The sequence below is a fragment of the Polistes fuscatus genome, unplaced genomic scaffold (genome assembly GCF_010416935.1).
Source record: "Polistes fuscatus isolate 324 unplaced genomic scaffold, CU_Pfus_HIC Scaffold6, whole genome shotgun sequence".
In the NCBI taxonomy this organism is placed as follows: domain Eukaryota; kingdom Metazoa; phylum Arthropoda; class Insecta; order Hymenoptera; family Vespidae; genus Polistes; species Polistes fuscatus.
The window spans coordinates 10,889,799-10,904,545 of NW_025113140.1; the positions used below are offsets into that span (position 1 = coordinate 10,889,799).

The following is a 14,747-nucleotide window of genomic DNA, read 5'->3' on the forward strand; positions in this document are numbered from 1 at the left end:
TTAAACAGCTTGTACATGTGTGTCAAAATACATTGCTTATATACTACATAAGCAGATGTAAATATTGCTTTATTTATTATCTGCATACAAATAGGTCTTTTTTTTATTTTTATTTATGTATTATTTTTTTTTTATTTTTCTTTAATACGCTACAATAATGCATAAAATTTGACAAATCTTAGCAAAGTGATAAATATGTAGAGATAGAAAGATACTGTTATGCGCAATTGATGAATTTATATTAAAAATCACTAATTTATAATATCTTCTACATTATTATTACGAATATTTAGCAATTTATTGTTTTAAAAACGGATAATAAATATGGAAATACATGTATATTGCATCTTTAAGTACGAGCCAAACTTATTTTACAAAAAAGCCATTAAAAATCAATGGTAATTATATGTTAAATTTTTACTTAACGTTAACTTCTTTATAAATTTCTTTATTTTTTAATTTTTATTATACTCTTAAAGAAAAATTGAAATAGATTTTTTTTTGTTATTCCAACGACGAATAAAAAAGTTTTAACAGGAACTATGTTATTTCACACGTACACACACACAGATATATATATATATATATATAAAATAATCCAACTTACAAAAAAAAAGTTAAAAATAACAGTAAAAATAAAAGACGCAGTGTTTTAAACACAAATAAAAATTTGAATGTATATCAGTCCTTATATATTTCATTATTTTACAATCTTATCGATGTATTTGATATATCACTGATAAATTAATTATATAAAACAGTCTTACTTTCTTTATTCATAAAATTATAAAGGAATTTACTTACAGCTTTAGTTTGAAATGAATGAACAAAAATAAAAAATAAAAAGAGAAAGGAATTAATTCAATACTTTCTATAATATTCGTTATTCTCTTTAAAAAAGTTATATAAAAAGTGTGTGTGTACACACACTTCTCTAATATAAATTTAAATTTTCATTAACGAACAATGAAAAACAATAATAAAATTGATAAATAGCGAGACAATAAATAGTATAAGTGATTTTTGCTTATACAATATAGGCATATATGGTTTATGGGCGTAAGTAAAAAAAGCATGCAAATATGATTAATGCAATATATTGTTAATAATAAAATGTAACATATAACGCAATAATAATAATAATTAATAATAATAATAATAATTACACAATAAGACTAAAAATTTTTCATTGTTTACATAGAGAAGAAAGAAGCAATAATTGCTGAAATCAGTAAACAGAATATTTTTTATGTGGTTGTTATCCTTTGTTTTTCTTGTTAAATGTACATATAGACTCCTTGTACCGTTTTAAAAATTACAAACTTCATATTTTAAATATTGTGTAACTGTGCAAATTAAAATTAACACATGGCAGACTTCGATAATATCGTATCGCTTCTTGGCATTTGATTTTTTTTTTTATTTTTGTTTGCAACAAATGAGAAATAGGCAGATTAAAAAATTTGCTAGGCAAATAAAGTGCATATTAGCAATATTTGTTTACTATCTTTTTTCTTTTTTTTTTTTTAAATAGCAATAGTGTTTTTATCATATGAAGTATTCGTATTTCTCTATATTTCTGCATTCATGTAATATTTCTTACACAATTGTCAAAGATAATCAATCAGAATATTTATTTTAAATAATCTTATACTATTATCTTCTTCAATATTTTTGTATATGTAGTATTTGTCTCTCCCCGCTAAATAGTAAATCTCTAAAATAAAACAAAAAAATTTTTTTTATTATTATAATTATTATTTTTCAAACCTGACGCATACCATAAGATTCGTTTAATTACAAAATAAATCTCTTTAAGCGCTTTAACTGCTTATGTATGTATAATATAGATGATCAGAGAGAGAAAGAGAGAAACAATGATAATTAATAATAATAACTTTTTAAAACAGATTACACCAATTCTTTCAATATTTCCTTATGATTAAAAATCGAACAAGCTTTTTTTTCTTTTTTATTCATATATATATATATATATTTAGTCTATTCGTATTTGTATATGTGTGTACGCTGTGTGTGTGTTTGTGTGTATGTATATGGTACAGATAATATATCTGAAATATTCGCGTTATTTATCGAACGTATAATAAAAACGTAAGAAAAGAAATACTTTCTCTCTACTTCTTTTATTCATTTGCGAAAATATTGAAGATAAAAAGAGACAACAAAAAATTGTCTAATGCCAAAAGGCGATGCGCTTTTTTACTTTTTTCTTTTTAAACGCTATACACGTTCGTATATAAAGTTATTATTATTATAATTTTGTTTTGTTCTTTTTTTTAGTAAGATTTCTTATGCAATTGTTATTTTATTTTATTTTTTGTAACTAGGCCCTTTTCTCGCCAAGGTCCCGGTTTCTTCGATTAGTGGTATCTGTATTAAAAAATACAAGATTTATGTAAATCCCAGTTCTCCTGAATTACTATCTGAGATAGCATATATAAGATGTATATATATATATAATATATTATATAGTATATTATATATAAATATAGTATATATATATATATATATATATATATAATAATTATAGTTTTAATATGGCCAATGAGCATGCTTGCAAAAGACTAATATGCTTATTATCTGTGATGTATAACACCATTTTCAAAATGGACTACCAAGAAATACTAAAGACCATTTCAAGTTTCATTTATAATATATGTCGATGTTACGGTTTTTTTAAATTTAACTTATGAAATATTTTAACGATTGTGCACGCTTAGAGCACTTGGTGTATATATATATATGTCAAATAAAAAAAAAAAATATGTGCAGTTAATGAATGATATTCATTACATGGATATCTATTTGATCGCAGAGACATACGATATACACATACGACATCTATCAAAGGTAAACTTCAAATGGTAGCAGCAGCATATTCAGTCCCATAGAGAAGATTTAAACTTGTCCATCTAACGCGATATATAAAAACAATTATGGACACTACCCTGTCATGTAATACATCAAGGAACTCTCTACACACTCTCGTATGGATTACTAAGGATGTAAGAAATGTTTTTTCAATGAGACTGGTCATAAGTCCTTATTAAATAGTATTTAATGTCGAGATTGTATTATTACAATAACTCGACATTTGGAACCACCAGAGTATATTCCTGGTAGCCCACTCCGATAGGTGCTTTGCTCGCAAAATATTCCAGATTTACTTTTGCAGCGAGACTAATCATTCTATATGATTGATGGTGGGATAAGGCGGTCAATAGTTGAGACCTGCATTATATATTAAATCAGGCCTAAAACAGAAGATTCATTTGTTCTTTTTCTACAACCTAGAAAATAACAAGCAAAATGAAAACAATAATTTTTGTAGAAAGATTTATTTAAGTTATTGTTAAATCTTATGATTTAATTTTTGTTATACCTAGGAGTGATAGGGAGTAACGTAGGTAGATGGAAACAGTCCTCTTCTATTACCAATTTCCCCATGCCACCAATGCTGATCTGTGCGATCTGTAACAGTTATTACATCTCCCCGCCTGAACTCCAATTCACCAGGTTCTTGTGGAGCAAAGTCATATAATGCTTGCACTAAACACTGTGTGAAATAAAAAAATAAATATATTTTTATAGATATGCATTACATTTCCAATCAATAGTAATTACTCTGTGAACATTTTTACCTCTTCAGGAATCATATCACGTAATTTAACATCTTGCGAACGTGATACAGATGCTGTACGATGATATTCTACCAGTTCATTCAAACTATTAAACTTAACAACCCAAAGAAAAAACTTGCCTTGAGCGTCTCTTAATACTTTAAAATGTTGCACACCATCTGAACATCTATCGACATAAAGAAACAATATAAATTGTTGAACACTTGATGATTTGTTTAAAAGTATTATTATTGCAGAAATAAATATATGCTTACTTTACAGATAGTGAAAAGTCTCCAGGAGAGCTTTCACTGATTCTAATCAGAAAGGCACCTTCATGCTTATTCATTAATAGCCTTTCTGCATCTGCTCTTGTTATCTTTCCGTAATACCAACTAAAAATGAAATCAGAATAGTAAGGTATATCTTCTTTTTAATTTATTACAATGTAAAAAAATATGTAAAAAGTAAACTTACTCGTGATTTTTCATTTCTATGTAATTACTTGGAATGAGTCCTTCTCTGGAATCTAATTCGGCTCTGAACCAATTTATATCGTCTTCCATGTTCAAAATCTAATAAAGAAATAAAATATTACTTTATATTTTATATAAATATAGTTATATTAATATAAAAACAATAGTGATAATAATACACATTTATTTTTTATAATTTTATTATTATTTATTGTTTCTTTACTTATATTCATATAAAATAATGACCATTCAAGTTTTTGAATTTCGCGGGTGAATTTCTTTTCGACGAATAAGAAATCATCTATGAATATAGTAAAATAAAGCCACATCATATCGATTGTTACTACGAGGAAGAGAATGGAAAGCAATTAAGCTATACGCTAATGACGATGTTAGAAAATCAAATCATATGACATTAATTCAAATAAAATATCAAATCAGATACTGTTATCAATAGTGTCGATCGATATAAGAATTTTATTACAAATTCCATTAGAACAATTTACTCCAACCATTAGATGATGATTATTATTATTATTACTATACAAAAATAACAAACTAACATTATTCGTAATCAAAATAATAACATAAAAATATTAAAGGCAAACAAACAAATGTTCAATTATGAGATTTCATACATTTGTTTGCTCAGTAACATAGTAAACTTCTTTTATTAATGCAATTTAAAAAATTAGCCAATAAGAAATTGTGTCAAAAAATATATTGCGTAATGATTGCACATAAATGTATACAACCTATAAAAATTACAAAACAATACTGTTAAGAAATTCTCGGCTCGCGATAAAAGGACCTAATGATTGCATTTCATAAAAGAAATAAAAAAGAAAATAAATACTGTTGCATGTCAATCGAATATTTAGGTATAACAAAATTCGTGAGTGTATATGAGAAATGTTTGCGGATGTTCGGTGATCAGTCGTTTCGCATCTAAACCAATCAGAAGCAAGTATATTGGCTCGACGACGGTGAGCCGTTCGTTGATTGGTTAGTTGGTTCATTAAAGTACGAAGAAACGATACTTTCGAAGGGTCTGTCATCGAAAAATGCAATCAACAATAACAACACACAACGCAACAATGACAATAATAATAATAAAAATAAAGATAATAAGAAGAAATCAAATAACTAAAATTGTCAATAAAAAAGAAATCGTTTTTTTCCATAAATACGAACCTTAAGGACTTGACACCTGCGAAAGCTAAGCTCATCCTCGGCTGTCGCGGTAAAGTCGTGCTTGGCTACCGCCTCCATACTTCTTCTTCGTCTTATCCTTCTTCTTATTCTTCTTTTACTTTTTCTTTTCTTTTTTTAATTCCTTCTTCTCTTTCTTCCACTTCTTCTTCCCTCGAGGGTCGAACGCGCGTGTATATACTAGACGGATTGCGGTGAAGAGGACCGAGAGAGGAACGAAGAGAAGGAAAAGAACAAGAGAAAAAGAGCGAGAAGGATAAAAGAGGAGTAGGAGTAGGGGAAAGAGATAGAAAGAGAAAGAGAAAAAGCTATATCACAGAGAAAGAGAGGGAGAGAGAGAGAGAGCCAGTCCTCGAGGCGGCACCAAAGGCGGCCACCTTTGTCTGTGAATGTAAAAAAAGGAAAAGAGGAAGAAAGAAAATAAGAAAAGGAAAGGGAAAGAAAAATAAGGAAACTCCGAAACGTAACACAATAGCAGTAGCTGAAGGAGGAACAGAAGAGTTAAGAAAATTTGTTGATCTCGTTCGATTTCTTTTTCGAATAGCACTTGCTTCCCAGTTTTCACTGAATTAGCATATCGTTGGATGAAACGAAGGTGGCTCGTTACACGTATATTGTATATGTAAATATATATAAAACTTGTACGAAAAAGCTTTAAAGACGCGCACTTACAAACACATCACCAATATCTCATGTTCGCGCACAGCAGCAGCAGACACAATACACTGCTTTTTGATTTCTCTCTCTACCCCGTATGTATCAAGGAATATCACCGAAAATTTTCTGACCCACGATCTCCCACTTTTCGTCTTTGTCTCTTTTAAGCTTTCCTTTTCTATTTTATATATCTCTCTCTCTGTCCGTCTACCTATCTCTCTCGCACTCTATTCAAATTCAACGGCGTTCAATGACACCCGCGAACAAACTAAACTACGATCACGACAACTTGCATCCTCGTTCTATGAAATCGATAGAAAGGATAAAGTGAAACGATCAAAGAAAAGAGAGAGAGAAACTTGTGTATCGAGTCGAAAAAAGGAAAATAAAAAATAATAAAACAGAGAGAGACATAAAGTATAATGGCGGATTCGTTGTGTTGTGATACCTGTGTATTTAAAAAAGTACAGTTTTTATTCCGATATTGAATTTCCTCAGATATTATCCTTATCTGTTTTTCTTCAACGGGACGAAAGGCAGAACTGTCAAAATAGAAAAGGTACGTTACTCGGATCACGCACTCTCACGAGAGCGACCATCGCTCGGTCTTATCAGGCGTTACACTCTCTCCTCGCCCGGTATAACCGTGCTCTCTTTGCGTTTCATCCTCAATATTCTCCTTCTCTCTCTTTCCTTTGTCAATGCGCACTGAACTATTGCGCACGTTGACGTCACCGACTTCAGCCGAACTTACCCGAACTGATGTGTGCGCAAGGAAGACGTTCTTTTTTGCACGTCCTCGTCCTCGTAATAACTTATATAGAAAATATTTCTTAATATTTTATCTTTTCCGAGCTATTTATTATCTTAAACGCAAACAAAATGACTAAGGCCTCTTATTTTTGTAACGTTGTTTAAATATAAACATGGAAAGAAAGATTAGGAAACGTTGATTTTAGTTAGAAATTACGAATAATTATTTAACGAACTAGTTTCTCGTCGCGCAGGTTGCGCGTGCGCATACAATTCATTCGAAGATACGACTACCCGATCGACTTTACTCGGTTCGACTCGATTAAACTCGGCTTAACTTAGCTCGCTCGTTCCTTCATTTACTTGCTCGCTTACTGTGGTAGCCATCTTGCGTTCAACGTGAGAGGTCGTATTTCGATCGTTTTCGTGTTATTTGACACGAAAAATCAATCTTACTTCTCTAATACTTGGTTAATATTTTCATTCCAATAATAATGATCGAGAGATACTGATATATTAAACAAAAAATTTTCTCCTTAGGAAAAAATTAAAATGTTTTTTTGCTATCTCTTTTATTTCTTAATTTTTATTATTTTTTTGATTTTATAGAAATGGAATATGTCGAAAGAGTAATATAAAAGCAATTATGATGTAGAAAATAATCAATGTTCGACGTGAAATCACGATTAAGTTTATCGATAATTACTCGGCAACAACGAGCATATATATTTGTAATATAAACAAAATGTCTATCCTATGATATCGTCATGTGTAAACTCTCTTTTATATATATATATATTTAGTAAACCTACTTATCGTGCTCTCTCTCTTTCTCTCTCCCCACTCTTTCTAACTATTCTTAGATCGTTCTAGAAACGAGAAGTTGAACGTTCGTATGTATGTAATTACTCCTTGTAAATATATACACTTAACTAAGCATATATTTTATCTTAATGATCGAAAAAATACATTCCACAAAATGAAACGATTTCAAATTATTTTAAGTGTATATATTTATATGTTTAAAATAAGGCTTGATCTTATTATGCCCAAAGTGAGTTTAAAAGAACGAAAGTTTAGCGCGAAATAGAAATGCGAGAAGAAAAGTATTATATCGCGTTAGGATTACAAACGCCAAATGGTCACGTGTCTTGTAAACAGAAACACGCGGTGAAAGCAGGGTGGAACGTACGACGAGTAAAGTCACTTTTTTCAAATCCTCGATCTTCTTTATAGGATTTCACCTTTCTACGAGTTTATCCAATCGAACAGTCAAAGTTAAATATTAATTTCTTACACGTACACGTATACGTTTATACATATACGTTAACATTTTCTATCATTGTTTTTAATTCTCGTGAATTTTACGATGTATGTATCAAGTTATATAATCTCAAATTGTATTTTTAATTTATCGAATTCCATAATAACCATTGACGATCGATGACTCACGTAGTTACTTACTTCCTCCATTTTTTCTTTTATTTTTGCACAATGTTAGAATATTTTTGTTTCCATTTATTATTAAATATTTGCACGATTAGTACATACATTTATGATACATTTATATTATAATTTATAATCTTGAACTGTTAGACAATAAATTTTTATCTATAACATATATGTATATATTTATTATCTATTAGATTAATATTACACACACTACTGATGTAATTAATGATACATTAAAATTGTGCTATTTTCTTATAAATATGAATAATAAAAATGTTTTAAAGGCATATGAAATAAATTTAGGTTTTGCATTGGAAACGACATCTCGTCAAGAATCACTCGTTCATAATGATTCGGAAATAGAATCGTTAAAGATATATACATATATACATATATGTATGATTGTTGTAGGTGCTGGAAAATTCAAGGTTGAGATCCGCGATCGACAATTGGAAACGGCTGTTCATCCGATAACAACTACGCTCACTGCGTTCTGTAATTAATTGTAATTGTTGTTTTCCCGACTCCTATTCATTTACTTCCAATTTTCTTTTTCTTTTTCATTCATTAGTAAACACAACTACCTAACGATTTAACGAATTTTTATGAAACATTCTTTTATATTGACAAATTATTTTAAAAATTGCATGTTTAAGAAATGAAAAATTAAATGAAGAAATAAAAAAAGAATTCTATTAGAAGGAGAAATATCAATTGCAGCAAATAAAAATAATGGAAAAAAGAAAAACTTTATATTAAAAATAATTGCAATCTAACTGCAAGCGGACTTGTTTTAACGACAGATCAAATAAAAGTCGATCGATACGAAAAGTTATGAGACTATCTGTATCGAAAAATAAAAGTTAGTTTAATCGAAAAAGAAATTGGTTCTGTGTTATGCTACTAACTTAGCCATATATTTCATATATTTCAACAAATTCCCATTCGCGTATTGTGATATTGAGATGACCAATGTTTTTGATATTGTACGATGACGATCTATAATCCTACATATGTATATGTAGAAACATACGTGCATAAATACATAGATACATAAAACGTGCGCAATATTAGCGCGGAAATTGAATTACCTTTGTGCGACTGGTGCACCGATGAACATGAAAGACGTATACAGCCAAGTTAACAAGCTTCCAATTAAATACACCTTCGAATTATTATTTCTTTTGCAAGAAAGGTCGGACATATTCGCGCGCGTGATTGCTTACAAAGAATCTATTGTAATATTTCTTTCGTTTCTGATTAAAAGACAAAACTACAAATATTTTTCTCTCATTCGTTGACTTATTTTAACATTATATTTGTTCAAATCATCATAAATGATAATAATATTTCTTTCGTTACTCGATTAACTCATTTATTCGTTTCTGCTTGGTTCGTTTTAATGAGTTTTGTACAAATTAGCAAAAACTATTATAATATTTATTTCGTTATTCGTATTTCTTTATTGCGTTCGTTTTTATCTTTTTTTATTTTTCTAATTGTTTCTTTTTAAGTGGTGCGTATGTGTTTGCAGTTGAAACGAAACGCGCAACATGTTTTTATTCAAATCTCGTCAATGCGATCGGCATTGTCATTCGGACAGTGGCGAATTCATGAATACGCGCGTTTTCGTTTCCTGTGAAAGATTTACGAGCATTGTACATAGTACGAAAAATAAAAAGAGAAAGAAATAAAAAAAGAGAGAAAGAAAAAGAGATAGAACACGCGAACGCAACCGAGCGAGAACTACTCGTTTCCTCCCACATTCAATAAAAAATGTCGGAAATGTTTGCGCGCCATTCAGTGGAAATAATCATCGTGTGTCGTGTTCTTCTTGATTCGATATTCTACTACCGTGATTTTTTCAACTTTCAATGTATCGTGTACATATATACCTAAACCACGTGCCACATAGATATATAAAAAAAAAAAAACAAAAATAAGAAATAAAATATAATATACTATACTACATATATATCTATAATATGCAGTATATATTATAGTAGTATGTATAGTATATATTATAAAATAAACGTGAACAAAAAAAATGGAACTTGTAGATCTGTTCTTATCTTTTTCTATCATTTATAAACAAATTTTCTATTGGTCGTGTTGTTCTATCGTACTTTGAACATACTTTAACTACCCGCCTCTTATGGACTCATATATAATCACGTTATTTCTTCGAATTATTAATTCTGGCGTATAATAAAGTTTTTTCTTATACGTTTTCCCAAAAAACGCCTAGTTATTTCGGGTTAATCTTAGGATTTCCACGATTTTATTGAAGTATATAATTTAACGCCGACATATACATTAAATATGTATGTACTTTTCTTTGTTATATTCCCACGAGAGTGTTTATTTTATTTTAGGAATTGTGGAAAACGAAAGAAATGGAGAGATAGAAGAAGAAGGGAAAGGAAAGGGAAACGTAATTTCGGTTCTAGTTGTGTCTGAAGGCGATGTCACAGTACCGTGTGTCTTGTCTTCAGGATGGCTCCTTGAAGACTGTTGAAGATGTACAGGCAGTCGTGAGCTTAGAGGAGGCCTCTCTTCTCTGCCACGTCTCGGTAGATGAAAGGCTCTCGTGACTATCAAAGGGAAAGGGAAGAGATAAAGGCTCGAACACCAGACAATGGCCCTGAGCCTCCTACGTTTTCAGCTCATTTTAGACAGTTTCTAACTACTACTACACTACTACTACTACTATTACACACACTATTACTATTTATATATTTTTAACTAGTCTTCTTTTTTTACCGGAAATTACATATATATATATATATATAAGTACTATGTAATATAGTATAATTTATAACACAGTATGCAGTATTTATTATTGTATAATATGTAGTGCCATATATGATATAATACGAGATGCATAGTATTTAATTTATTTATTTATGTGTCAAGATAAATATATCATGCCAGACGTACAAGATATCGTTTTAATCTTTTTTCCTCGTTTACGTCTTGCGATAAGTAAAAATCGGAAAAAGAAAAAAAAACTAGGGAAGAAATAACGAAGTAGAATCATGTTCGAGGAATAAAAAAGTCTCATTGCAATTCACGGTAGATCGTGATTTAGATTGTATCGCTTTGGAATAAAATCGTTGGATAAATTCAACGAGAAAATAATCGCAACATTTCGAGATTGCAAATACGTTTTTAAATGTTAGACTAACTTTTTCTTTTTTTAGTTTGTAAAACTACGAACCTAATTACAAACCTATAACAAGTTTGATAAAAGTGTAGTTGATTTAAAAAATTATCGAGGAACTTTTAGCATAGCTAGGAATTGTCGAGCCTCTTCTGTATACACATATTGGCAAATTGCCATAAGAATATTCTCAAGAATTTGCACGATGTTATTCAAGTCAAATTCAAGTAGACTCAAACACGCGACTATGCTATTTACTATTACTTCTCCCACTACAACCATAAAGAAGTTAAATAAATAAACTTTAAGAAACTTCATGCTAAAAGGTGATGTGAATTTCCCAAGTTTTTTTTTTTCCTTACAAATATCTCATTTCTAATGGATTTTTACGTACAAAGTGACATTTCTTAGAAATATTACTTGTTGCATTATTTTACTGACATCCAATAAAAATACTTTTCTAAGTAACGTATAGGATATATGTAAATTTTCTTGTGAAAATAACGACAATATTTAAAGCGTATTAATAAAAATCGTAAATTTAAATGCCGTAAGAAAGAATGACTTAAGGAAAAATTTTAACTCCTTGTAATATTTTAAGTAGTTGCAGCTAGTAATAAAACTGATTAGAAATGTTGTTATCCTTCTTTAGCTACAGTAACCAGGAAACCACGATTTCCCGAACGTAGATTATGATCTATTATAATTTTTAACGAAAATTTACAAAAATTAATAAAAGGAAAAAAAATAGCGCACACGATTAAGTAAAGGAGAAAATTAGATAAGAATAGAATATTTTCGTTACTTCACATTTAGTAGTCTTTCAATGAAACTAAAGACATGTTTTTTCTTTTCAATTAATATACTTTATACATTTTTACAATTAAAAATAATAAAGCGCTTACCGTTAATGAAAGTTTTTCGATACCATCCTTTAAATCTTTTTGTGACAAATTATTTTCTATTTGTATATCTAATGTAAATACTACAAACATCTTAATGAGCACATCCTAATAAATTTAACTGTTCGAATTAAAAAAATTTCAGCGAGTATAGCAAACGCCGAATTATTTACGCATATGCGTTCATGCCGCGCGAATCCCTCACACATTCTCTATTATATTTAAATTGCTCTAAAATAAATACAGAAATTTACTATTACTAACGTATCGATACAACAGGAACTACTATTCCGAAAAAGTCGGTAAGCAGGGGCGTGCTATTATAAATATGTCGATAAAACAGGAACCTACTATTATATTGTATTATGTTAGTGATCTACATATGTAGCATTACGACAAACAAAGTTCTGGTTACCAACGTGATTTCTATGATACTCAACGTATTAATTACATAACAGAAACGTGGATAGTGTTTAAAAGTTCGATCAAGTAAAAAATAGTTTAAAGTGTATCCATTGAAAAAGAAGATTCCTTTCCATCCATAATCGAACTTCCCTGGATTATACTGCCACCATGTGGCTATTTCGACTAATCAGTCGGTAAGATAAAAATTGATAGAAAACGAGCTTAATAATAATAGTAATATCTATCATTTTTCGTGAGAAAATAAACACATTTGATAATGATGATTACGGAAGATAGCAATAGCTGTATTTGCATATATATTTACGTTTAATAGAAAAGGGAAGGGAAGATTGAAAGATGTTATTGATTATGAATAAAATATTTGATTCATCTTGCACACTGGATCTATTATAATAATAAAAATCAAATTTATTTATTCATATATATATATATTTTTATGCACATATGATTTTGAAAAAATTACTAAGTATAAGTATTGATAATCTTAAAATACGTATCATAGAAATCGTTTATGCAATCACTATGACGACTCAATAAATACCGGTATAACGAGTAAGTTCGCGTGTTGTTAGAAAACAACAAAATTCTTTTAATATTATTTCTACAATGAATTTATATAAAAGAAAAATGAAAGATCCTGCCAGTAACTAGGCTATGCTCAAAATGGTAAAATTTATTTGTACAAATTTTTATATGACAAAAGGGAAAAGAAACAAAAATAAGTAAGAATATTTTGTTATTTTACACAAAAAGTTACTTATCTTGTAGCTGCAATAAGAATATCATCACAAGAGGAGCATTTTTCCGTAATCTAAACACCTGCGTGAGGGAAGATGGAGGGACGGAAAGAGGGAGGGAAAAATACAGAATCGGTTGAGTAGGGCAGGTGCGATGCTAAATAAAATAAGGTTCGATATAATTATGTAGTAATTTATCCAATGATCACTGCTCTTCTAGTACATACTTGTGTAAAGCTATTTAGAATATTGAGATTAATATATGACCGAATTGGTTAATAATATATATATTTTGTTTCGGATGACAATTGGTTTGAATTATTCGGAAAAAAAAGGAGAAAGAAACTTAATTGTCGTTTGACAAATTTCGTTTGACATGGACCAGCATTTTGCGGTAAGTTCGTTTTCATAGTCAGTAGTCAGAGTCAGGTTCATTTAATTTTCAAATACAGATAATATACTACTCATGTGTCAGAATAAACTATACATCTATGTATATAGTATATGTGTAAGTTATATATACATATATATACACATATATAATATATGTATGTATGTTTCGACGGTAAGAACGGCCATGAAAAATAAGTTTATAGACTTCAACTCGGTGTTGCATTTTTATTAAATACTCAGTTACATAAGTAAAAAATAGATAATAAAAAAAAAGAAATATATTTTTAATAAATCATTTCGAAAATTCATCATGGCGTCGTCGTCGACTAAATTCCTGTAGAAAAAAAAATAAAGCGTATAATTTAACGTTGTTCATATTTTACGTTTGAAAACGACAACGAATCAGACGTTCGAAACGATTTTCCTAAAGCACGTTTCCTGGGTAACTCGTGCGTCATCCTTTATCGTTCTCGAAAAGAACACACGTCAGCTGCTGCCTGCTGCTTCGAGGGACACGGTTGGCATAACCACTCCACTGTTTCCCCCTATCTGCCGCGAGAGTGCGCTCGAGGCGTTCGCTTCCTCGCTTGTTCGCTTGCTCGAGGCCGAAACCGATGGATTTGATGACGTAAGCGTATAAACCACCATAAAGGCTCGCTGATGCTCTGCTTCATTAGCGTAAACCGCGAAGCTTTACTAGTCTTTTCTATCTTTTCCTCATTGTCCTCGTCTTTGGCGTCATTATTGTCGTCGTCGTTTGACAATGATTCAATACCTCTGTGATATAACAGCTAAACATTTCTATAGTTTAATCATATTAATATATATTAGAGTCATTGATATTCTTTTTGGAAAGAAAATTTTGTAATTTTCTAACCTAGAAAATTTTTTCCTTGTTTCTAGAATTTGTCCATATTAGAGGAAGAGTTAAACAA

At 29.8% G+C, this 14,747-nt stretch overlaps 1 protein-coding gene across 4 annotated transcripts; it reads right to left on the reverse strand.

Moving 5' to 3' along the window:
* Positions 1 to 2,310: 2,310 nt before the first annotated feature.
* LOC122523293 (growth factor receptor-bound protein 2) lies at positions 2,311 to 6,827 on the reverse strand. Of its 4 annotated transcripts, XR_006305274.1 has the most exons (7): positions 5,312 to 6,822; positions 4,119 to 4,216; positions 3,917 to 4,036; positions 3,663 to 3,828; positions 3,404 to 3,577; positions 3,189 to 3,311; positions 2,311 to 2,391 (listed from the first exon to the last, which is right to left on the reverse strand). XR_006305274.1 is itself a non-coding variant. In XM_043644967.1 (6 exons), exons 1-5 carry the CDS (start codon positions 5,387 to 5,389, stop codon positions 3,404 to 3,406), a joined length of 636 nt encoding a protein of 211 aa, XP_043500902.1. In that variant the 5' UTR covers positions 5,390 to 6,826; the 3' UTR covers positions 2,311 to 2,391. The 4 variants fall into 4 exon arrangements, 3 of the variants coding, with proteins under 3 accessions (XP_043500902.1, XP_043500903.1, XP_043500901.1); XM_043644967.1 differs by lacking the exon at positions 3,189 to 3,311 and having other exon boundaries at positions 5,312 to 6,826; XM_043644968.1 differs by lacking the exon at positions 2,311 to 2,391 and having other exon boundaries at positions 3,062 to 3,275; positions 5,312 to 6,827.
* Between the last annotated feature and the right edge of the window lie 7,920 nt (positions 6,828 to 14,747).